Genomic DNA, 23,360 nt, shown 5'->3' with positions numbered 1-23,360 from the left:
CATCTAGCAGCTGACTTTCTGATGTGCTATATATACATTTTGAAAACAAAAATGATAGAAGAGCTTACTTTAATGCAACTGAAGACCTTAAAATAAAAAATATATATCTGTTTTTTTCAGGTATATATATACTTTTGCTTTATATAAATAAAGTACTTTTGTAGGGTTGGTATCTAAAAATACATTAGATTGGTAAGAAAAGTGTATTTAGCCTGAAAGATGCCACCCCATATGACAGATAATCTAAGTAGAGACAAGGGGAAAAAATAGTAACGGCATGTCAGCTTTCAATATTCTGTACCACTCCCCTTCCCTGTGAAGCTTGTCTATATTTAGGGGCTTTTTTTTTAAGTCAGCAAATACCTGGATTGCTTCCTCAGGGTGTTCCAGCTCTGAATCATGTATTTACACATACCCTCCTAGTACTATATGTTTCCCAGCATTATCTAGTCTACATGTTGAAAATCAACTGCACAGGCATCACTTATTTCTGACATTGGCACATTAGCTATACATTCATGCAAATGTTAGATCAGAAACTCCCAAACTTTCTCAGGTCTTTCTACCCTAGTGTCTCAGTAATTTTTTCCTTAATGCCCCTAGGCCAAAACAAAAACCAAACCAAACCAAAACAAACAAACAAAAAAACCCTGACAATTCTGTTTATTAAGTAGTCAGGTCCAAAAAACGTAATTCTTTATATCCTAAACACTTAGCAGCCAGTTAAAAAGTTTGTGTCATTTTTAGTAAATAAGTCACTAACGGGAATGTCCAAGCCTTGGAATCAGATTGGATGTCGCCACTCTCATTTCCTGTATCACATTGATTTTCATTCTGCCCAAAAAGCAGAGCCAGATGTTATTTATGTGTGTGTGTGTATGTGTGTGTGTGTGTGTGTGTGTGTTACAGAGACAGAGAGAAAGAGACAAAGAGACTGAGAGAAAGACAGATAGGTTCAGACAGGCAGGAAGAGAGAAAGATGAGAAGCATTAATTCTTCCTTGTGGCTCCTTAGTCTCCTTAGTTGTTCATTGAGTGCTTTCTTATATGTGCCTCGATGGGGGTATGGGGAGGGGACAGCAGAGCAAGTGACCCCTTGCTCAAGCCAGCAACCTTGGGCTCAGTCAGCGACCTTGGGCTTCAAGCCAGCGACCTTGGGCTCAAACCAGCAACCCTGCACTCAAACTGATAAGCCCCCGCTCAAGCTGGATGAGCCCACAATCAAGCCGGCGACCTCAGGGCTCGAACCTGGATCCTCTGGGTCCCAGTCCGATGCTCTATCCCAGGGGGCCCCAAACTTTCTACACAGGGGGCCAGTTCACTGTCCCTCAGACTGTTGGAGGGCCAGACTATTAAAAAAACTATGAACAAATCCCTATGCACACTGCACATATCTTATTTTAAAGTAAAAAAACAAAATGGTAACAAATACAATATTTAAAATAAAGAACAAGTAAATTTAAACCAACAAACTGACCAGTATTTCAATGGGAACTATAGGTCTGCTTTTGGCTAATGAGATGGTCAATGTCCGGTTCCATATTTGTCACTGCTAGCCGTAACAAGTGATATGACGTGCTTCCGGAGCCATGACGCATGCACCCCGCGTCACCGGAAGTAGTACTGTACGTGAGCGATGTCGCGCTTTGCGGAGCTGCCACATACAGTGCTCCTCTCACTGACCACCAATGAAAGAGGTGCCCCTTCCGGAAGTGTGGCGGGGGGTGGGCCGGATAAATGGCCTCATGGGCCATAGTTTGGGACCCCTGCTCTATCCACTGCGCCCCTGGTTAGGCCAGATGTTATCTTAAAATGGTGAATTACCTGCAGGTACCTGAGAGACACAGGTATCCGCGTTTCCCTTGCAAACCCGAGACATTTCGAGGCACTCTGGTTGAGTGTACTGAGGTGCTCCAAGGCGCCCCAGGCCCAGTTTGGGAACTGCAATATCAAAAGCATATAAATTATGCTGAATTGTGTGTGATTCCCATGAGTAAAATTTCAATTGTTTAAATTTAGTTTATCTGGAACTAGACTGTGTTACCGTATAAAACAAGTTGATTTAGTCTCTTAAAGGCAGGCTCAAATTTTAAAGATTTTAAAACTTAACTGGAGTTTGAACTGAAAAATTAGGATTTGGAGTTATTCCAGCTGTGTCTACTCAGCCACAATTCACTTCTGTAGACCCATCCACTTCGATTTAGTCTTCTCTTATCTTTCCTGCCTTCTACTTACCCTCTTTCAATCTGAGATAGAGTTTGAATTTACTTACTGCGAAGTGGAGGAGGAGACAAGAGGTCTCATTCTATTGTGGGACAAAGGGAAGCTTTTTTTAAGGACAAAAATAATAATCACATTATTCTCAAATTGCATTGCATTATTCTTTGGAAGTTTTGCCAAGTCACTGAAGTCATCTCTCCATAACTGTATTTTAGAGGGTGCTGCTGCTCATGTAGGAAGGATTCCTTAAGGCAAAGAAATACTCTCATAATTTTAGACATATGCCATGCCATATAACCTTATGAAAATAAACTCTGATTCGGGTGGAATTTTACAAAGTATTGGGGCTCTTATGGATCAGGAATTTGTACAATCTATCATGAACTTCATTTGCCTTCTTCAACATTCTTCCACTGCTTAAAAGAACGAACATTCCACACGTCACTGCTGTGTACTGAGTAAACAAAGGGCCTTAAGTGTGTTTGTTAATACCTTAGAAAAATACTTTTATCTCATTCCAGGTCTGTGTTTTCAGGGATGCTCTTCCTAAGACTGCTCATTCCCTAAATTTCTAGGGACACTGCCCTAAAAGAAAAGTTGAACCATTTTGTTTTTGTTATTTTATTTTGTTTTGAATTTATTTTCTTAGCATTGATTGTCCCTTATTTTATTATTATTATTATTTTTTACTGTATTCCCCCATTCAATCTTGGCTGCCACAGTCAGACAAACAGGAAGTAAGTGCGAGGACCCTTTTTCTTGCATCTACACTGGAGTATTTTAGTATTTTATTTTTTTGACTATACATCTGTATACACAAATTTTCCTATTGCTCTGAAATCTTCTATGCCCAAAGCTACGTTGATCCTGACTCTAAGCATATTTACCTGCTCGTTTTCAAACAGCCTCCACCCGCTCCTGTTCAGCCATCACAGGGGAATTAAAGGTGTAAATTAGATAAACATCAAACACTTTGCTTCCTGGCTTTATCTCCAGCAGCTAATACTAGGCCTGCTGAATGCTATATGAGCTTCTTGGTTCAAGACTCTAGTTCTTTTACTTATAAAAGGAAATAACTGACAAAATATCTTTTATATGTCTAAATTACCTGGACCTGAGTTCTGCTGGTTGTACAGGTAGCTATTTCAGTGTGTACCCCAGAATGATATCAGATACTTTGTTTTGAGTATTTGCTAACCGAAACCACTGTAGCAAATACTGCATGCAGAATCAAATTTATTTCACAACAACTCTTTAGAGCAGTCACAATTATCCTTTGTTTAAATATATAAACACAAAAACTAAGGGTAGAAGAATTAGGCTAAGGACAGAGAGCTACTGGTAAAACGTTAATAAGTAACAAAGTTGAGGCTCAGTTGAGTTTAGTCTTACATTAACATCTTAACCACTTTGCCACAGTGTCTCAAGGGACAAAATAGAAGAAAGAGAACAGTGAAATTCCTGTTACAATTTTTGCTCTTTTTGGTTGCAGTCTTCCTTATAAAAGAAATAAAGCAGATAATTTGGCTTACATAAATTACCAAATAAGATTTAATTACAAACAGTTTATGTTTACACATTACAGTACTGTGTATGAAAAATGTTATATTACTGAAGAAATTACATTTTCTATGGCTTTTTCTCCAAGTGCTAAACTGAAAATTTTGAGTGGTAATATAGTTTTAGAATTTATCCAGTAATATTGGCAGTTTAAAATATGGTATTTTTTAAAAAGTGGTACATGTTAGTATAAATATTGTTAATGGTGTAGGGATGGTGATTAACACTAGGGGTCTGGAATTTCACCCACCCACCTCCTCCAGAGTAACTCCCGATCTCACTTGGAGCCCTCACCAGCATTCACCCCACCCTAGGCAAAGGCCAAAAATAACATCAAGGTCTCCAGTAACAATAAAAGGGGGCCAAGGAACATGTATCTGGAAGAGGCACACAGGTCATACAGTGAATCCTCATTAGTGGGATTTTTAAATGTTGCTGTGACCCCTCATTCCTGGATGGAGAGATGCAAATAGGCAAGAAGATCCTACCACCCTTTTCTCGTAGCATTTAGCCATTTATCATTGATGTTTCTTTCTCTACTCAGCCTTCCTTTTTTTGTGCCTCATCATACTATGGTCAGTGATTCTTCCTCCCTCCTCTCGTGTAACTGCTCCAGATCGCCTCCTGCTGTAGTCCATGGCCTGTCCGGCAGCCTCATTTGGATAGACTACTGCTGAATCCATCACCGTTTTAGGGCACTAATGCTGAACTGCAGAAGGTGTACATATTAGGCATTACTCAAGAGTTTGGTTTTCTTATGGGTAAAAAAAATCTCTCTGTTCTGCCTCTGACTTCTCATGCAATTTGTTTAACATGCTCTTGACTTACAGTAAGCCATTTAGGAAGCTTTCTTTCTACCAGGTACCTCAACTAGTACTTGGCACTAGACTGAATTTTCCTGGGCCCACAGCTGGCAAGGGAGCTTGAGGAGATACCTAACTTAACCCATAACTTTGCCACCTGAGAGTCAACAGACTTTCATACCGTTGCCTTTGTGTCCTAGTCTTTTCTGCTTGGGCTATTTCTGATGTTTGCCGTATCTGCTGGTATCAGACAGCATGCCATGAACGATGCCGCTTTAATCCTTCAGTAAAGAGACAGCAGTTATTTTGCTCTGTGACTAACAAGTAGCCCCTCCAACTTCAGAAGGCGTTAAACGTCTCTCCTTTTCTGCTTCTGAGTTTCTTGGTTTCAGACACATTTTGATTTTACTAATAAAATCCTAATTCACTGAGCACTTACTTTGTTCTGGGCGCCGTGCTGGTCAGATTGCTCCTATGATCTCATTCAGACTTCACCACAGCCCGTTCTTGTCGAGGACACTGACACTGAGCGACATCAGGTAAATTTATGCAAGGTCACAGAGCTACTACACTTATCAGTGAAGATCCACACCTAAGCTGTCTAATGCCAGGATCTACCGATGTGCTTCTACCTGATACTGTGTGGCTGCCCCCTTTAGTGCCAGGGACCCGGACTCAGGTCACCTGCCAGACCCTTCACAAGCCTTAGCTCAGTGGGTCTCCCCGTCAGCTCAGCACGGCAGGCATCATCATACCCATCCGCAGTAATAAACTGGTGAGGAACAGTAAATAACTTGCTCAAGGGACCTGATCCTCAGATCTCTGGCTGGCCCCGCCTGCCTCACCTTCCATACTAACTCAGTTCTGGCTGCTCTTCAGAAAACTAGTGGATGCAAGTGATGTTGATGTCACTGAAAGGAGGTATGTCAGAAGTCATTTTAAAAAATACATACTTTAAGCATATTCAACTCTGAATATTCTTCCTAAATGTTTTAAACACTCGAAAATTATGTACTTCCTAAACCTAAATTTATACAGTATTCCTAATTTTGCATAATACCAAGTCCTATAGCTAATATAAAAAAATTATCTAGAGAAACCCCCAATCTGCTACCTGTTTGTCACAGACTGAGGCTTAGCAGCATGTTAGTTATTTAAAGTCAAGTGGAGAAGCCATCTAAACCAAAACAATCATTTTAAGAGAAAAAAAGAGATATATTAATATTTGTTTAGTCTCAGAATAATATTAACAGTAATACTGCATTAATATGGCCAAGCTAAAGCATATAATAAAAATTTTCATCTTATTTCATGAGTCTTACTTTATTTGTCTCTGCTTCACACTGAATAAAAATAGAACTGTTAAAATTAAGGAGATAAGCCCTGGCAGGTTGGCTCAGCGGTAGAGCGTCAGCCTAGCGTGCGGAGGACCTGGGTTCGATTCCCGGCCAGGGCACACAGGAGAAGCGCCCATTTGCTTCTCCACCCCCCCCTCCTTCCTCTCTGTCTCTCTCTTCCCCTCCCACAGCCAAGGCTCCATTGGAGCAAAGATGGCCCGGGTGCTGGGGATGGCTCTGTGGCCTCTGCCTCAGGCGCTAGAGTGGCTCTGGTCGCAATATGGCGACGCCCAGGATGGGCAGAGCATCGCCCCCTGGTGGGCAGAGCGTCGCCCCATGGTGGGCGTGCTGGGTGGATCCCGGTCGGGCGCATGCGGGAGTCTGTCTGACTGTCTCTCCCCGTTTCCAGCTTCAGAAAAATGAAAAAAAAAAAAAAAAAAAATTAAGGAGATAAGATCCATTTGCAGTGTTAGCGCTTGTGGGTTTCGTGAATATGCACAATCAGGACAGGAACGGGAATGGACACCCAGGCAGAATGCATCTAAAAAGGTTTAAGTCCTTGTGCAGCTGGGTTCTTTTTTAAATACTGTTACAACTTTTAAAGCTAACAGAATGCTTGATATCAGCTTATTGCTCTCTGAACTTTCTGTTTTAAATTGTAAATGCCCTGAGAACAATAATGACTTCAACAACTTCAGACTAAAACTAATTGGAATGCTTCTCATGCTAGCAGTAGAACAGCCAGGAAATGATCTCCGCAAACAATATTTAGTTTATTTTCTTCTATTAAGTTGAAAGCCAAGGTTGCACACAGAATGGCCGGGGCCAGGCTCAGACTGGCACTGCTCTTATAATGGCTCTGATCATGAGAAAGAATAACGGTTTGCCAAAGTGACACAATGAAAACAAAACTGGGTGAAAATATTTATGAAATAGAACGTTCCAATCAAATTATGTTGCAGTTTATATTTAAGCACAAAACTTTTTATTACTCCTCTCACGGATTGAAAAGCTTACCAAAACTCCTAGTCAATGGCTCCCACTTCAGTAACTAGGATATCACGATTACAATTGGTGCTGTGTTGGGCAGGAGCCACAAACTATCCGGGTCTGACGCATAAATAAATCAGGCAGGTCAAACAAAGCATCGCCAAGAGCCCAGCATCTAGCCACCTAGTGATGGCATCCAAATGTACTTCATTAACAGTCTTTTATTGGAAGCGGTCCTTTGTTAGGCAGTCCTGTAATGTTTGTCCCTTACATTTACATAACACCACCCAACAACCCAGTGAGGTGTAGAGACTGTCATTACTCCCATTTTACAAGCAACAAAATAGAAACACCGAAAGGATTAGGAATTTGTGTGTGGTCACACAGCCTACATAGTATTGCTTATGGTAAATGCCAAGCAGTGTGACATCAGGACATGAGCTTCTACTCACCACTAATCTAATCTTAGTAATTACAGAGTGATAAGTAAAAGCCTTTACACATATTAACACATTTAATCCCCAGTGTGACTCTGAGCTGTAGATACTGGTACTTATACCTATTTTTTTTAAATACCTTAAATAACAGTTTTATTATTTATTGTCAGGTAGTATTTAATATTTTTTCATTAATATTTTAAAACTTTTTCATAACAATTTAGTTTTATGTATCTTTTATTCTTCTTATTTAAGTATTAAATGCATAAAATAATAAACTACCTTTCGGTGTATCTTTATTTATTTTTAATTTTATTATTTTTTTAAATTAATTTTAATGGGGTGACATTGATAAATCAGGGTACATATGTTCAGAGAAAACATCTCTAGGTTATTTTGACATTTGATTATGCTGCATTCCCATCACCCAAAGTCCAACTGTCTTCCGTCACCTTTTAACTGATTTTCTTTGTGCCCCTCCCCTCCCCCAACCCCCTCCTTCTCCTCCCCCCGACCCCGTAACCCCCACACTCTTGTCCATGACTCTGAGTCTCATTTTTATGTCCCACCTATGTATGGAATCATATAGTTCTTAGTTTTTTCTGATTTACTTATTTCGCTCAGTATAATGTTATCAAGGTCCATCCATGTTGTTGTAAATGATCCGATGTCATCATTCTTATGGCTGAATAGTATACCATTGTATATATGTACCAAAGCTTTTTAATCCACTCGTCCACTGACGGACACTTGGACTGTTTCCAGATCTTCGCTATTGTGAACAATGCTGCCACAAACATGGGGTTGCATTTCTTCTTTTCAAACAGTGCTATGGTGTTCTTGGGGTATATTCCTAAAAATGGTATAGCTGGGTCAAAAGGCAGTTCGATTTTTAATTTCTTGAGGAATCTCCATACTGTTTTCCACAGTGGCTGCACCAGTCTGCATTCCCACCAGCAGTGCAGGAGGGTTCCCTTTTCTCCACATCCTTGCCAGCACTTATTCTGTGTTGTTTTGTTGATGAGAGCCATTCTGACTGGTATGAGGTGATATCTCATTGTGGTTTTAATTTGCATTTCTCTAATGATTAGTGATGTTGAGAGTTTTTTCATATGCCTATTGGCCATCTGTATGTCCTCTTTGGAGAAGTGTCTATTCAGTTCTTTTGCCCATTTTTTGATTGGATTGTTTGTCTTCCTGATATTGAGTTTTACAAGTTCTTTATAAATTTTGGTTATTAACCCCTTATCAGATGTATTGTCAAATATATTCTCCCATTGTGTAGTTTGTCTTTTTATTCTGTTCTTATTGTCTTTAGCTGTGCAGAAGCTTTTTAGTTTGATATAGTCCCATTTGTTTATCCTGTCTTTTATTTCACTTACCCGTGGAGATAAATTGGTAAATATATTGCTGCGAGAGATGTCAGAGAGCTTACTGCCTATGTTTTCTTCTAAGATGCTTATGGTTTCACGGCTTACATTTAAGTCTTTTACCCATTTTGAGTTTATTTTTGTGAGTGGTATAAGTTGGTGGTCTAGTTTCATTTTTTTGCAGGTAGCTGTCCAATTTTCCCAACACCATTTGTTGAAGAGGCTGTCTTTATTCCAATGTATGCTCTTACCTCCTTTGTCAAATATCAGTTGTCCCTAAAAGTGTGGGTTTATTTCTGGGTTCTCAGTTCTGTTCCATTGATCTATATGCCTGTTCTTATGCCAGTACCAGGCTGTTTTGAGTACAATGGCCTTGTAGTATAACTTGATATCTGGAAGTGTGATACCTCCCACTTTATTCTTCCTTTTCAAGATTGCTGAGCTATTCGTGTTCTCTTTTGGTTCCATATAAATTTTTGGAATATGTGTTCTATATCTTTGAAGTAAGATATTGGTATTTTAATTGGTACTTATAGAAACCAGGTCACAGAGAGGTTAAAACAGCTGGCCGGTATTACATAGCTAGGAATTGCAGAGCCAGGAGTTGAGACCCCAAGTTATCTGTTTCCAGAGACACTGCTCTTGGGATAGTTCTCAACTGGAGCAGTGTTGCCCCCAGAGGACATGTCAATGTCCAGAGACATTCTGGTTGTTACAACTGGGGGAGGTGGGAGGTACTGGTCTAGTAAACAGAGACCAGGGATATTGCGAACTGTCCCCCACTATACAGGACAGGCCGCCGCCCACAAGACAGTACCTGGCGCCCAGATGTCACCGATGACAAACCTTGATCTAGTAGTAGTCCTGTCCATAGAAAACAAACTGAAAGCACATGAAGTCTTCACCTCTAAATAAATCTGTTACAATACTGCTTTCATGTTATTTGTTTCTTTACTCTGAAAAGTGAACTGTAAAAAGAAAAACCCAGATAATCAGGTATTTTAAATAAGATATCGGTTGTTTGCTGTTGTTTTTTTTGGCATATCATGATATTCACTACTTCAAATTATGTATCATTTTACACAATTAAAAACTTTTTTCTATTGATTTGAGGGTTTTTTTATTTTTATTTATTCACTTTTGAGAGAGGAGAGACAGAAAAGAGAGAGAGAGAGACGGGGGAGGAGCAGGAAGCATCAACTCCCATATGTGCCTTGACCGGGCAAGTACAGGGTTTTGAACCAGCGACCTCAGCATTCCAGATCAATGCTTTACCCACTGCGCCACCACAGGTCAGGCTTTCCACTGATTTGAAAAAGAAAGAGAGAAAAGAGGGGTAAGTAAGGAAGAGAGACAGAGAGAGAGAAGCAACTCATTTTATTTAGTTATTCCATGTAGTTGTGCACTCATTGATTGCTTCTATCACCTACCCTGAACAGGGGTCAAACATGTGACCTCTGGCACTGTGTGTCGATGCTTGACCCACTGAGCTACCCCACCAGGGCCACAGCATCTTTGTTTTTATGAATCTCTTTTATGAAGAGAATCTCAAAAATCTTAAACACTTTTTGTTTTGCTACTACATATGCACAGTATTAAAATTCTCCCAGGCATCTCTACACAGTTATCTCTTTAACCAAAATTGCTTTCAGCGAATCTTTCTTACCTCTTCTTCCCTTCTGACATTTTAAAGTTATTTCCCACAAGCCACAGCAAAGGTGTTAGTAACAAAGAAAAACGTGAAAGGAGTCCTTTTGCCCTTAATTACATGGCAGCTGTCTCGGCACATTGCTTTCCCTTCTGCCCGAAATGCCCGTTATCTCTGTTAATTATTTTCAGTTTAGAGAAACAGGACGCAATGGGTTAGGCAACGGGGGAGTTAGAGATGAGGAGCAGTGACGTCACCAGAACAGCTGGCGGAGAGGGAGTGTTCCTGCTAGTGCAGTACAAGACACAAAAGATAAAATACTTAAAAGATAATGTGCTTCACGGAGGAAAGGGGAAGGGGTTGCAACAATGGCCATTCATGACAGCTCTCCTGTCAACAGTGGTTTATCCAAACATCTGTTAAACATTTGTAATGTTAACAAATCTGCATCAAGGTAGTTGGAATTTTTAAAAAAAACAGATTTCTTTCTAGGGTTAATAAAAATGTGTTCTTTTAAGCTTAAAAATCCAATTGACCTTTTGAAAATGAGCTTCTGACCGAACTAGAACTTTCTAGATTGAAATTTGGTGTACTTTTGGTCAATGTGACTTCAGTTTCGAAAGGGAAAAGAGATTAGGAAGGCTCTAAAAGCTGCTCACTTCTTGGACTGTTCTTTTAAATATTGATTTTTATGAGAATTAAGTAGAAGCTGCTTAAAAACATATGGATTAGATTTTCCTTAAAATATGAATGGTTTTAAAAATTGAGAAGGGGAAATGATTGGCAAATTGTGATTATTTTTTGTCAAAGCAAAAATACTTGTTGCCATTAAAACATACTCTCAACACAGATAGATCTATCCTTCTTTTACTCATTCTCTTTAATTACCAGCATCATACAAACTGTCACAAATCTATTTTAAGGGTATACATATTATTAGGAACAAGGAATAAGAATTTTTCTGGTAGACTTTATACTGGGGGGATTATTTTTCTAATACTTTAAAATTATATTTTAAGAATTGCTCTGGGTAAAATTTTTCTTATGGAAATTCATGTGCTAATACTTTTTAAACCTCTTCATAAATTGGTTTCATATCACATTTAAACGCAGTTCATGAAAATTTGAGTTACTTCTAGCACAGCAATTATAGGTTATATGAAAATAAAAGCATATTGATATGGTTATTATCTAAGTCCACTTGGGCTGCTATAACGAACACACCGCAACCTGGGTCGCTTAGAAACAAATGAAATGTATTCCTTAGGTTCTGGAGGTTGGGCAGCCTGAGAACAAGGCACTGGCAGATTCCGGGCCCGGGGAGAGCCCACCTCCTGTTTCACAGATGACACCTTCTCGCTGTAACCTCACAGGCTGGGAGGGGCGAGGGAGCTTTTCCCCCTGGCCCTCTTTTATAAGGGAACTGATCCACGAGAACCGCACCTTCATGACCTTATCATCTCCCGAAGGCCCACCCTTAAAACCATCACCTTGGGCGTTAGGGTTTCAACATATCAATTTGGGGAAGGAGACACAAATATTCAGCTCATAGCAACAGTTCATTTTGGTGTTTTTAGGCACAAGGCTATCTCATGGCTGTGTATGTAAATTAAATACGTGGGTCACAGAACTTGGACTATAAGCAAAACTCGTAAAATTAGCTCTTTTATTAAGTCCACATATTTGCCAAAATACAGAAACATTAACCAAGATGGTTTAACAAAAGTTTCCCTTAAGAAACTGGAGGGTGGGAAGAGGAGTGAAAACTGCAGAGTAATCTGAACTTGAATCACATGATACTAATTAGGCTCAGTCACATGATCCTCAACTAATATGACCAGGCACCGATGGACAGGAGGGGACCACTGCAGGTCAAGTGACGTCACCTCTCTGAGAAGTGTCTAGTATGAACTCACTATTTGAAATTGTTAGTTTAATTTGTAGAAGAGCATTTATAGCAAGAAAAAATACCAAGTACAATCTCTACCTCTATGACTTCAGATAGAGCAATTTCCAAGTTGTCAGATTTCCTATACTTACCAAATTCTATTCCCCTTCTACTTGCCCAAGCTTTCTCACTTCCACAAAGAATGTCACAGTTGGCTCTACGTAAGTTTTGTTTATTAAAGTAAAACAGATTTATAATATATATGGCCAAAAGGTTAAATAGAATAATAATAAGTTGAAAGATCTGAAATGTGCACCTTAAATAAGCCGTGGGAAGTAAAAACCATGATAATTGATAGTAGTTTTGAGTGCCTACTCTATGCAAGAACTGCACTAAATTAGTCACCTGCTGGGGTTATCTTTCCCACCTTCCAGCAGTCATGGGGAGCAGACACCACTCACATGTTAGATGGATGGACCTGAGAGAGATTTTTATCATAAAGTGACAACTTGGGATCTGAGTACAGGGTTTTGTTATTAACCAGAGTTTGTATATATATATATATATGTATATGTATATATATATACTTTACATATATATATATGTACACACACACACACACACACATGGTCTACCAGAAAGTTCTGTCCGTTTTTGGAATAAAACAAAATACAAATTTTTCTTACCGTCAATAAACTTTATTAAATAATATAATTGCCACTATTATTAATGATTTCTTGCCAGCGTGAGGGCAATTTGTATATCCCACTTTTGAAAAATGTTTTATCTTTTGATGCGAAAAATTGAACCAGTGCTTGTTTGATATCTTCTTCATTTTTGAATTTTTTGCCCTTCAAAAAGTTTGTAAGGACAAAAACAAGTGATAGTTGGAGGTGCTAAGTCCGGGGAATATGGTGGATGCGACAGACATGCTTCTGTAGCATTTCTTCCTTGTTGAAATTCGTAAAAATTACAGTGGCGTAAATGAACTTTATCAGTAGCCATGGGTACACTATCGCTTCACACATAAGACTAACGTGAATCAACTTTGTTTTAGTTAATTTGCTACGTCAGTATGTATACATTAAGTGATAAAAATAGAGAGGCACACATGCGCCAAATAAACATGTGCTTATGTGTCAAAACTTGTGATAGAAATGGACAGTCTTCATCCGGTAGATATATATAATGTGTGTGTATACATGTGTATGTATATGCACATATTTGCATTTCAACTCTTTTTACTGATTTTCTCCTCAGAATGTGACTGTCACTAATGTAGCTCTGAGTATCAAATTATCTTTGTTATATCACTTTGACCCCAAAGTTAACCTAAAAAGGTGCAAACCCTCTTTGTACTGTTGAATTCAGTCCTTTTCGTTTTTCTAAGCTATATGTTTTTAATGGAGCTTTTGTCTATAAAATATCCTTAATATATTGAAGTTAGCCTTATTTTTTTAAAAATGTAAATTTCTCTAGTAACACTATGACCTTTCCCAACAAAACACATTTTTATGTCAGTCATGTGGTTTTCTCCACATAAAAAATGTGGTTATGTGTGTGACCAAGCTTCTAAATTTCACTCCTTTATTTCATTATCCATTTACAGGAACATCCCACGCTAGGCCAACTCTCAGAAAAGTTAATAGACAACAACATTAATGTCATCTTTGCAGTTCAAGGAAAACCATTTCATTGGTATAAGGTATGTTCATTTCCAAAATATAAAAATTAAAATGTCTGCTTTGGCAATTGAAACTAGAATACTTCTTAGAAGCCCAAGTAAGAATTCTAGAGTTATTGTCCTTTGTACAATCTAAACTGAGTAATGCTGTATTAACTAAAGTATACTACACAGTGTCTTATGTTAGTGTTTAAATGTAACTATCATCTGTAGCACCTAGAACAGGCATGGCCAACATACCGGCCCGTGTAATGAGTTTATGCGGCCCGCGATAAAATTTTTAATATTCTCCGCACGATGCAGTGGAAATGAAATAAGTGGTACTGTTAAATCGTTATACATAAACTATGATATCTTCAGTAATCTTTAGCTCAACTTATATATATTTGTGAACAAACTTTTTCTTTAATGAATCTAAATAAAAGTACAAGATCAACATTGAACGATTTACATTTGGAGGCTGTGTTAAGAATAGCTACTATAAGTATAGAGCCAGATATTAAAAAAATACTAGGTGATGCAAAGCGCCTCAACACATCACATTAGTTTTTTTGTTAATTTGTTGTACTAAATTACTTACATTTATTCATAAACAAATTACATAATAAAATGTTTACTTAAACAAATGATTTTTGTATTTAACATTTTTTAATTTTACTATTTCATCTGGACTGTGAAAAAAGTTTTCTTTCTAATCTGGCCCGGGGGCAAAAACTGTTGGCCACGCCTGACCTAGAACCACATGTGGGCACTGCTACTCCGCGTGGCACTGACAGTGACAATAATGGAAAGGACTTCTCTCTGGCAAAAATGTAGTTCACGCTCCAGCTGCACCTTAGACATCCAGAGCCCTGCTTATATCCTAGTCCAGGGGCATCTCCTTATAATAGAGTAGGGTGGGGAACATCAGCTTGTCAAGAGCACCGGCACTTGGTCAAGGTCATCCAATAAAGGAACGAGAGGAACCAGGAACGTGGCTGACCAGTCACAGCCTTCCTACCTAATGTTAACCTTGTTTTGTGCAGCATCCTTCAGACGAGGGGTGACCCGCAGCACAACAGACACTTGGCAGCTCTGTCGCTCTGGCAGCACCATGGGACCATCCTCCTCCTCCACCAACAGAGAGCTATTCTCCTGTGACCCTGCTCTGACCTTCTTTCTGCAGTCTGGGGGTCTTTCTTCCGAGAAACTCTTTTTATCTTCATGTCCATGATGCTGTGATACCCCAACTGTCTGTTCCTGGATCTTCTGTCTGTCCTTTGTCATCTTTGCTCTTCGTTACTCCTGACGCCCTTTTTCACTGATTTTTTAACACTTCAGAGAAACTCCATTTTCATTTGTCTTCAACAAATACTTGAACCCATTTCCATTCGCCCCAAAGCTGGTGTTCTCTCTACGAGCTTCCCTAACACCTATTCTGCTAGTTATTATTTATTGATAGTGTTCCTGACTCTAGCAGTTTCTCGCTGCTCTGTTAAAAAAATAAAGAAAAAATCCACTGACTGATAAACCATAAACCCAGTCAGCTTATTATTCATTGAATAATACGCAAAGTAAGAATCAGCAGGTTCTGAACACCCAACAGGCTCTGCTGCCCAGGGACATTTTCACCCATCACTCCGTCTGAGCTGTAACTGCCTCTTAACACATCTCCCAAACCCATCATCCACCTGGCTAAGGGGGATTTACTGAAATCACAAATGTGCCAGAGTGCTCCCTACAGTAAAATGTCCTGGAGTTCCCTCTGATAGAAAGGATCGAGTGTTTAATGTGGCAGAAGAGACCATCTGGCCCCTGCTTAGCTCTCTGGACTCACTCCACTGCTCTTTACCTCACACTTGTCCCTCTGGCCAAGCTTCTGGCTCAAACACTGTTCACCAGGCTTTTTCTCTCCTTTGTGCCACCAGGAATACCTAGTCTTCTCCATGATTATCCGTAATTAAAAACATCCATCAGGAACTCCTGCTCCATGAGGCTTCCACTTGTGACTATGATTTTTTTCTTCCAGTTTGGGCCAAAATGTAATAAAGTTCATTCCATGGGACAGTCACTCTGCAAAATGTTTACATATGTTACATGAGAAAAGAGTTCTGTAATTAAAGAAATGTTGGGAGATGCTACACTAAATAATGCTAAATTGTTTCTGGATTGCAGGCTTCTCTGAACCTTTAATTTGCAAGTGTATATTTTGAGTCTCTGCGTGGAAGACACCACGTGTAGAACTTGGCAGACTTATTTACCCTTAAAACCCTTTCGTGTTTAAAATCATTTGTGACTGTGTTCCATGGCAGATACTTTGGGAAATGCTGGCCTGTACTTTGATCGGGTTTTTAGGGCAGCATGTAATTTGTGCATGCACACACAACCTTGCACATACACATACACACTACCATTTCAGGTGTGGTTGGTTCGGCTGCTGTAGTTGGTTGCTTATATTTCTATTTTTTTCTATATCTCTTGATTCAGTTGATGTCACATTCCACTGGTAACTACAAGAATTTTTACTATTTGTTGCTTGCTAAACCCTTGCATATGATTGTCGTTAATAAATGTTATTGGTATGTTTTCTAGGACCTTCTACCCCTTCTGCCTGGCACCATTGCTAGTGAAATAGAATCAAAAGCTGCAAACCTCAATAATTTGGTAGTAGAAGCCTATCAGGTATGTACATAATGGCTCCACGTCATTTTAAAATGAACTTTCCACCCCAATTTCTGTGGCAGGGTACAAACTAGTGCCCTATCATCTTGAAAGGAGTGGTGGAAAGAACACTCCATTTGCAATTAAGAACCTAATTTAGCCCTGGCTCTGCCACGAACTAGCCATGGAACCTTGGGAGAAAGTCCCTCTGACCTTCTGAGCCTCACTGTGTCTCATTGACAGCAAACCCAGGCTGGAAATCAGGCAAGCTACATTTCCTTCCAAATAAAATACTCAGTGAGGCATCAAATTGTGGCTATAGAGCTGGGGTTGGGAACCTATGGCTCGCGAGCCAGATGTGGCTTTTTTGATGGCTGCATCTGGCTCACAAACAAATCTTTAATAAAAAAATAATAATGTTAAAAATATAAAACATTCTCATGTATTACAATCCATTCATTTTCTATCGCTCATGTTCATGGTTGCGGGTAGCTGGAGCCAATCACAGCTGTCCTCCGGGACAACACCAAATTTTTATTGGATAATGCATAACGTACACGGGTCGTTGTATGGCTCTCATGGAATTATATTTTAAAATATGTGGCATTCATGGCTCTCTCAGCCATAAAGGTTCCCGACCCCTGCTATAGAGTATACTTTATCACCAAGAAATTTCACAATTTCCTATGTCAGGAAGATAAAGTAAGAAACCCATACTGTTGTTTAAAGCGGCAGCCTGTCAGGTAGAATGAACTATCTGGGATATAGAGATTGCTAAGAGAGTTCTATTACGGTTTCCTGGATCAATCACATGACTGTTCAATCAGTTATTGTAGCAGTTTTATAAAACTAGTTGTTTTTTTGTTTGTTTGTTTTTTTCAGGGACAGAGAGAGAGTCAGAGTCAGATAGAGGGATAGATAGGGACAGACAGACAGGAACAGAGAGAGATGAGAAGCATCAATCATCAGTTTTTTGTTGTGACACCTTAATTGTTCATTGATTGCATTCTCATATGTGCCTTGACCGGGGGCCTTCAGCAGACTGAGTAACCCCTTGCTCGAGCCAGTGACCTTGAGACCAAGCTGGTGAGCTTTTTGCTCAAGCCAGATGAGCCCGTGCTCAAGCTGGCAACCTCGGGGTCTCGAACCTGGGTCTTCCGTATCCCAGTCCAACGCTCTATCCACTGCGCCACCGCCTGGTCAGGCAAAAACTAATTTTATTAAAATAATCACCTTAAGAGATATACTATTTTATTGACAGTTGCATTCCATTTCTAATCTGTGAAGAGTGGATGCCAAATGCCAAGACTTAAAGACACATCTGCTCTTTAAACCTAGGTCATTCCTGGAAAGAATTCTCTGCTAGGATGTGGTTGTAATAGTGACTGCTACTTTAATTCCACTAAGAACCAGTTATGTTCCATACATGACTTCCTTTAATCTGCACAACTGACCTGTAGGGGTTAGTATTCGCTTTGTGTGCCTGTAGAAACCCAAAGAAGCTAAGCAAATTAACCCAAGGTCAAACAAGTAACAAGCAGAAGAAGGGACAGAACCCAGGTCTACCTTAACTCGATGCCCCAGTTGATACTGTTTTTTTGTTGTTGTTGTTTTGTTTGTTTTTTAAATTTCACATAATTTCCAAAGAGGTGCTTTATTCTACCTTGAGTTTATGGACCACTAATAAAGTCTTATGTCCCCAAATTCTGATTTCCTTTCTGACACAGCAGAGTTAAAGAGCAGAAGTAATAGCCCGAGCATCATGAGAAATCTCAGGCTTCTCTTCTTATTTTCTCCTCGTAACATCTGCCTTCAACTCGGGTACAAAAGGGAAAGGCAGAAAATACACACAGAATAGAAAATGAACTTGTTTAAACTTCCCTTTTTTAAAAAAGAAAATCTTGTGAGATTTCTTTTAAAGGAAAATAAATCTTGTATGTTTATTTTGTATCATTTTGGGTTTTTTTTTTTTTGCCCAAAATAGTGTTCAATGTCTGAAAATAGTTGAATGGAATAAGGAACTGCATCTTTAATTATATTTCGTTTTACCTGTTACAAAACAGCATTAGGACGGGGGGAGCTCTTATCAAAGGAAATCATTCCTTTCCATAGTGTGTTCCCAGGAAGAATCAAAATAAGCAAGGAGATCACAGTATTAGAAACCACCCTAATTTTTATAGTTTGAACACCTTTATTACCTCAAACAAAAATTTTAAATTGATAAACTTGCCCATGAGCCAGACTGCACCAATGGAAACGGAAACAGTAGCATTTGGCTTTATGTTCCTTATTTGCCTGGGCTAGGTATGTAATACCTTAACTAATTAGTTCTGATTAACCTTAAACAATGGAAAAATACTAGTAAATTCAACAAAAAACTTACTCTGGCTAACTAATCTCCTTCATTTGGGATTCTGTTATTGTTTTATATATGTCTACATTTTCAAAGTTCTTCTGAAATTTCATTTTGTCGTCACAGTCCAACAGAAACAATTCACAATTCACTGACGTAAAAGAATAGAAATATTTGTATTCTAGCTGTTCATTTTTTTTACACTTTCTTTTTACAGATTTTATGGAAGTACATACAAATTTAGTACATGGTGAATGTGACTATGTTTTATTTTTTATCTTTTACATCATTATGCCATTAGAATTAAAATTATATAAAAATCATAACTAATAACAGTAGCGATTTAGCTGAAATTAAGAAAGGAAAAAATAAACTATACTGAATTTTAAAAATTATACATTATAAAAATTTCCATTCTGCCTCTGTACCCTTTAGATATTAAAGGAAGCTTAAGATTGTGCCAGGAGCTTAATTTCTAAATGCTAAAACTGTCAGCATTTTAGATACTTGTCTTCACACCCTGCTTGAAAACACTGGCATAATTAGCTCAAAGTTTTTAGAGAAGCAGAATTTCAGAAGGACAAACTGAGAGCGCTCAGAATATTAAGAATTTCCTTCTGACACAGTCTTACCTAATCCAAGTAAAATTTATTAATTTTAGGAAGTATCTTGTTTTAAAGACTTACTACCATAATTCCATGATTAATTAAAAGGTAGCACACATCTCTTTATTGATCAAACAACTGAAGAAAAATGACTCAAAGATTTAGAAGCTATTGAAACATAACTTTTTTTATACTCTCTTTCCTTAATGACATATGTCATCTTTTCCCTTCCTTGTGTTCACTAGTATCTGTTAAGAAATTTTGCATGTGGTAAACTATTAGTTTTATGAAATGAAATACACACAGATCTACCATCTATATTTAATGTAGCTAAAATTTTGGGAACTCAGAGATTGTACTGGAAAAATGTTGTGTGTGCTTGATACAGGATAGGCAATACATAGATGGTTTTTGAAAGATTGCATAAATGAGTAAAAGGTTTTCTGTTCAGTAAGGGGCTCTATTTCAGTATTAAGAAGTGGGACAGATCTGACTGACACGAGCAAGCCCAGAAATTTGGCAAAAATCCTAGGCCATTCATGGAGAACTTAGGCCTATGGTATAGAAATGGCCTCCGCAAAATTTTCTTTTGAGTCTGTATCAATAAGACATTTTGTGATAGTCTGAAGTATTTGAAACTGAAATGTTTCTTTATCAGCTGTATGTGTCAGAAGCAAGTTTCAGATTTTAAGCTGTCGAGATTTACCCTCTTTGATGATATATGTGTTCTCAATGTTTTATTTAAATTTTATCACAGAATATAAATATTATTGGATTAAAATGATTATCTTTGGAACACAGGCTGAGTGAGATTTATCTTTGAAGTGATCAAAATGCAAGAAACATATGGAAATACATAAATTAAGGGCAATTAAATTCAGATAGTCTAATCCTTCAGTATTTCTTGGGTATTTCAAATATGATTGGGTCATTATGTGGTAATGCTGTTTTTATTCACCCTTTTATAGAGACAATCTTTTAGTTAAATCTAGAATGATTTAATAAAACTGATTCTGTTTAGTTGCTTACATTTGATACTGCTATAGTACAAAATTAAAAAATGATGTCTCTGCAGAAACTTATTTCAGAAGTGAAAGTTCAAGTGGAAAACCAGGTAAAAGGCATCTATTTAAACATTACTGCCATCTGTCCAGATGGGACCACAAAGCCAGGCACGGAAGGATGCAGAAACGTGACAAGCAGCGATGAAGTACGTCTATGCGCGTTTTCCCCACTGCAAATACACTAAGTGGTTTGGCATGCTTTCTCGCAGAAAATGAAACCATTCTGAAAAACTGGACTTACTACTGACTCTATGGATCTTATTTACACTTCAAAGTAACTTCTATTGTCTCTTTGCAAAGTTCCTACTTGCTTTTAACTTCACTGACTGTTCTCTCAAACTCCCAAGTTAAATAAATATGTATTAAATATTTCTTCACTTAGCATTACACTAAGTGAATGAGCGTTTAAGGGTACACAGCATTATGCTAAGTGAATAAGTATTTAATATAATATATATGCTAAGTGAAATAAGCCAGTCAGAGGAAGACAAGTCCCATATGATTTCACTCATATGTGGAATCTAATGAACAAAATGAACTAACAAGCAAAACAGACAGTATCATACATAGAGAGCAGGCGGACAGCTCTCAAGGGTCAGAGCTGGGAGGGAGGGGTGGGGGGATAAATGGTGATGGACGAAGACTTGACTCGGGGTGCTGAACACACAGTACACGATACAGAGATGTGTTACAGAATCAGGCCCCAGAAACCTGTATAACTATGTCACTCCAATAAATTCAATTAAAAAAATAAAATAGAAAATAATCTTAAAAAAAAAAAACTTATCCAATGATAGTATCTCTAGACCAGGGGTAGTCAACCTTTTTATACCTACTGCCCACTTTTGTATCTGTTAGTAGTAACATTTTCTTTTTTTTTTTTTGCATTTTTTTTTTTTCTGAAGCTGGAAACAGGGAGAGACAGTCAGACAGACTCCCGCATGCGCCCGACCGGGATCCACCCGGCACGCCCACCATGGGGCGATGCTCTGCCCATCCTGGGCTTCGCCATGTTGCGACCCTCCTGGGCGTCGCCATGTTGCGACCAGAACCACTCTAGCGCCTGGGGCAGAGGCCAAGGAGCCATCCCCAGCGCCCGGGCCATCTTTGCTCCAATGGAGCCTTGGCTGCGGGAGGGGAAGAGAGAGACAGAGAGGAAGGCACGGCGGAGGGGTGGAGAAGCAAATGGGCGCTTCTCCTATGTGCCCTGGCCGGGAATCGAACCCGGGTCCTCCGCACGCTGGGCCGACGCTCTACCACTGAGCCAACCGGCCAGGGCAGTAGTAACATTTTCTAACCACCCACCGGTTCCACAGTAATGGTGATTTATAAAGTAGGGAAGTAACTTTATAAAATTTATAAAGCAGAGTTACAGCAAGTTAAGGCATATAATAATAATTACTTACCAAGTATTTTATGTCAGATTTTTGCTAAATTTGGCAGAATAAATCTTTATAAAACAACTTACTATAGTTAAATCTATTCTTTTTTAAATAGTATTTTTTTAATTTTATTTATTCATTTTAGAGAGGAGAGAGAAGGGAGAGAGAGAGACAGAGAGGGAGAGAGAGAGGAGAGAGAGAAGGTGGGGAGGAGCTGGAAGCATCAACTCCCATATGTGCCTTGACCAAGCAAGCCCAGGGTTTCGAACCGGCGACCTCAGCATTTCCAGGTCAATGCTTTATCCACTGCGCCACCACAGGTCAGGCTAGTTAAATCTATTTTTTTATTTATACTTTGGTTGCTCCACTACTGCCTACCATGAAAGCTGGAATGCCTACTAGTGGGCGGTAGGGACCAGGTTGACCAGCACTGTTCTAGACCTAGGTGTCACAAACATTATGTATTAGAAAATCCTGTTTCCTCAAATTAGTAGCATCTAATCTTATGAGGTTGGTAAGACCTTTTTGGTTTCAAATCTGAGAATTCTCAGAGCAAATGTAAAACTGAAGGGTCACAAGCCCCAGAAGAGAATGGGAGTGATGGAGCAGCTAATAAAGACCAAGAATTCATAAGTCTTGCACTTTGTGATTGTCTCAGTATGCTCACTCACAATGATCTAGGAGGAGGTAGGGAAATTTGTTTAGAACAATAAAAGGGAAGTGTCATCATTTAACTAAAAAGAGAATGAAAATGTGGGAAAGAGAGGCTCAGATTATAGCAGCATCAGGAACTAGGTCCAGAGGAGATAGGGATTCTCCTGGGACTAGCACAATAGAGCGTCAACACACAGAAACATGTTTTTAAATGGAATCCTTGGATGAAGTGTTTTTCAGTGAGTCATTTTCCTCTTGAGCATCAGTTGCTCCAAATTTAAATGGATAGCTGGCACTAGAAAATTTATAATCCCTTTTGCTTCCATCCCTAAGGCTGTATGGTATTATTTTCATGTCATAATTTTAGAGAAAAGGAACAACAGTTATTGAGAGAGATAAAAGATCGTTAAGACCCTAAGAGTCAATAAAAGATCATCTTCCTTTCTCTTTAGTTTGAATAAATTTCTCTCTCTTGGTAAATTTAGAATCTGCAGGTAGTACAGTTGCTTCAACAAATTGTATATTTGAAATTAATTACTGCTAACTTTGAGTTCTGTAGGCTCCTCCATAATCACTCCTTGCATTTTGTTCAAAAAACATTATATACCAATTTACAAAATACATACTTGATTTCTATTAAATATAGAGAAAACTTGGTGCTAACAAAAGATAGCACTAACTTACTTTCTGAGAAAGGGTAGATCCTCCAAGATCAGTTTTGGCAGA

The 23,360-nt window shown here is 38.8% G+C and overlaps 1 protein-coding gene across 2 annotated transcripts in view; it reads left to right on the top strand.

Moving 5' to 3' along the window:
- ITGB8 (integrin subunit beta 8) overlaps positions 1–23,360 on the top strand; it is an 80,171-nt gene that overhangs the window by 41,854 nt on the left and 14,957 nt on the right. For both annotated transcript variants that reach the window (XM_066354199.1, XM_066354200.1), the window contains exons 7-9: positions 13,862–13,957; positions 16,508–16,597; positions 20,610–20,744. In XM_066354199.1, coding sequence (XP_066210296.1) covers positions 13,862–13,957; positions 16,508–16,597; positions 20,610–20,744 — 321 coding nt within the window. The remainder of the gene's footprint in view (positions 1–13,861; positions 13,958–16,507; positions 16,598–20,609; positions 20,745–23,360) is intronic.

This window comes from Saccopteryx leptura, chromosome 12 (assembly GCF_036850995.1).
Source record: "Saccopteryx leptura isolate mSacLep1 chromosome 12, mSacLep1_pri_phased_curated, whole genome shotgun sequence".
Classification (NCBI taxonomy): domain Eukaryota; kingdom Metazoa; phylum Chordata; class Mammalia; order Chiroptera; family Emballonuridae; genus Saccopteryx; species Saccopteryx leptura.
The sequence above is the reverse complement of the archived record's forward strand: the minus strand, read 5'-3'. Positions and strand labels throughout refer to the sequence as shown.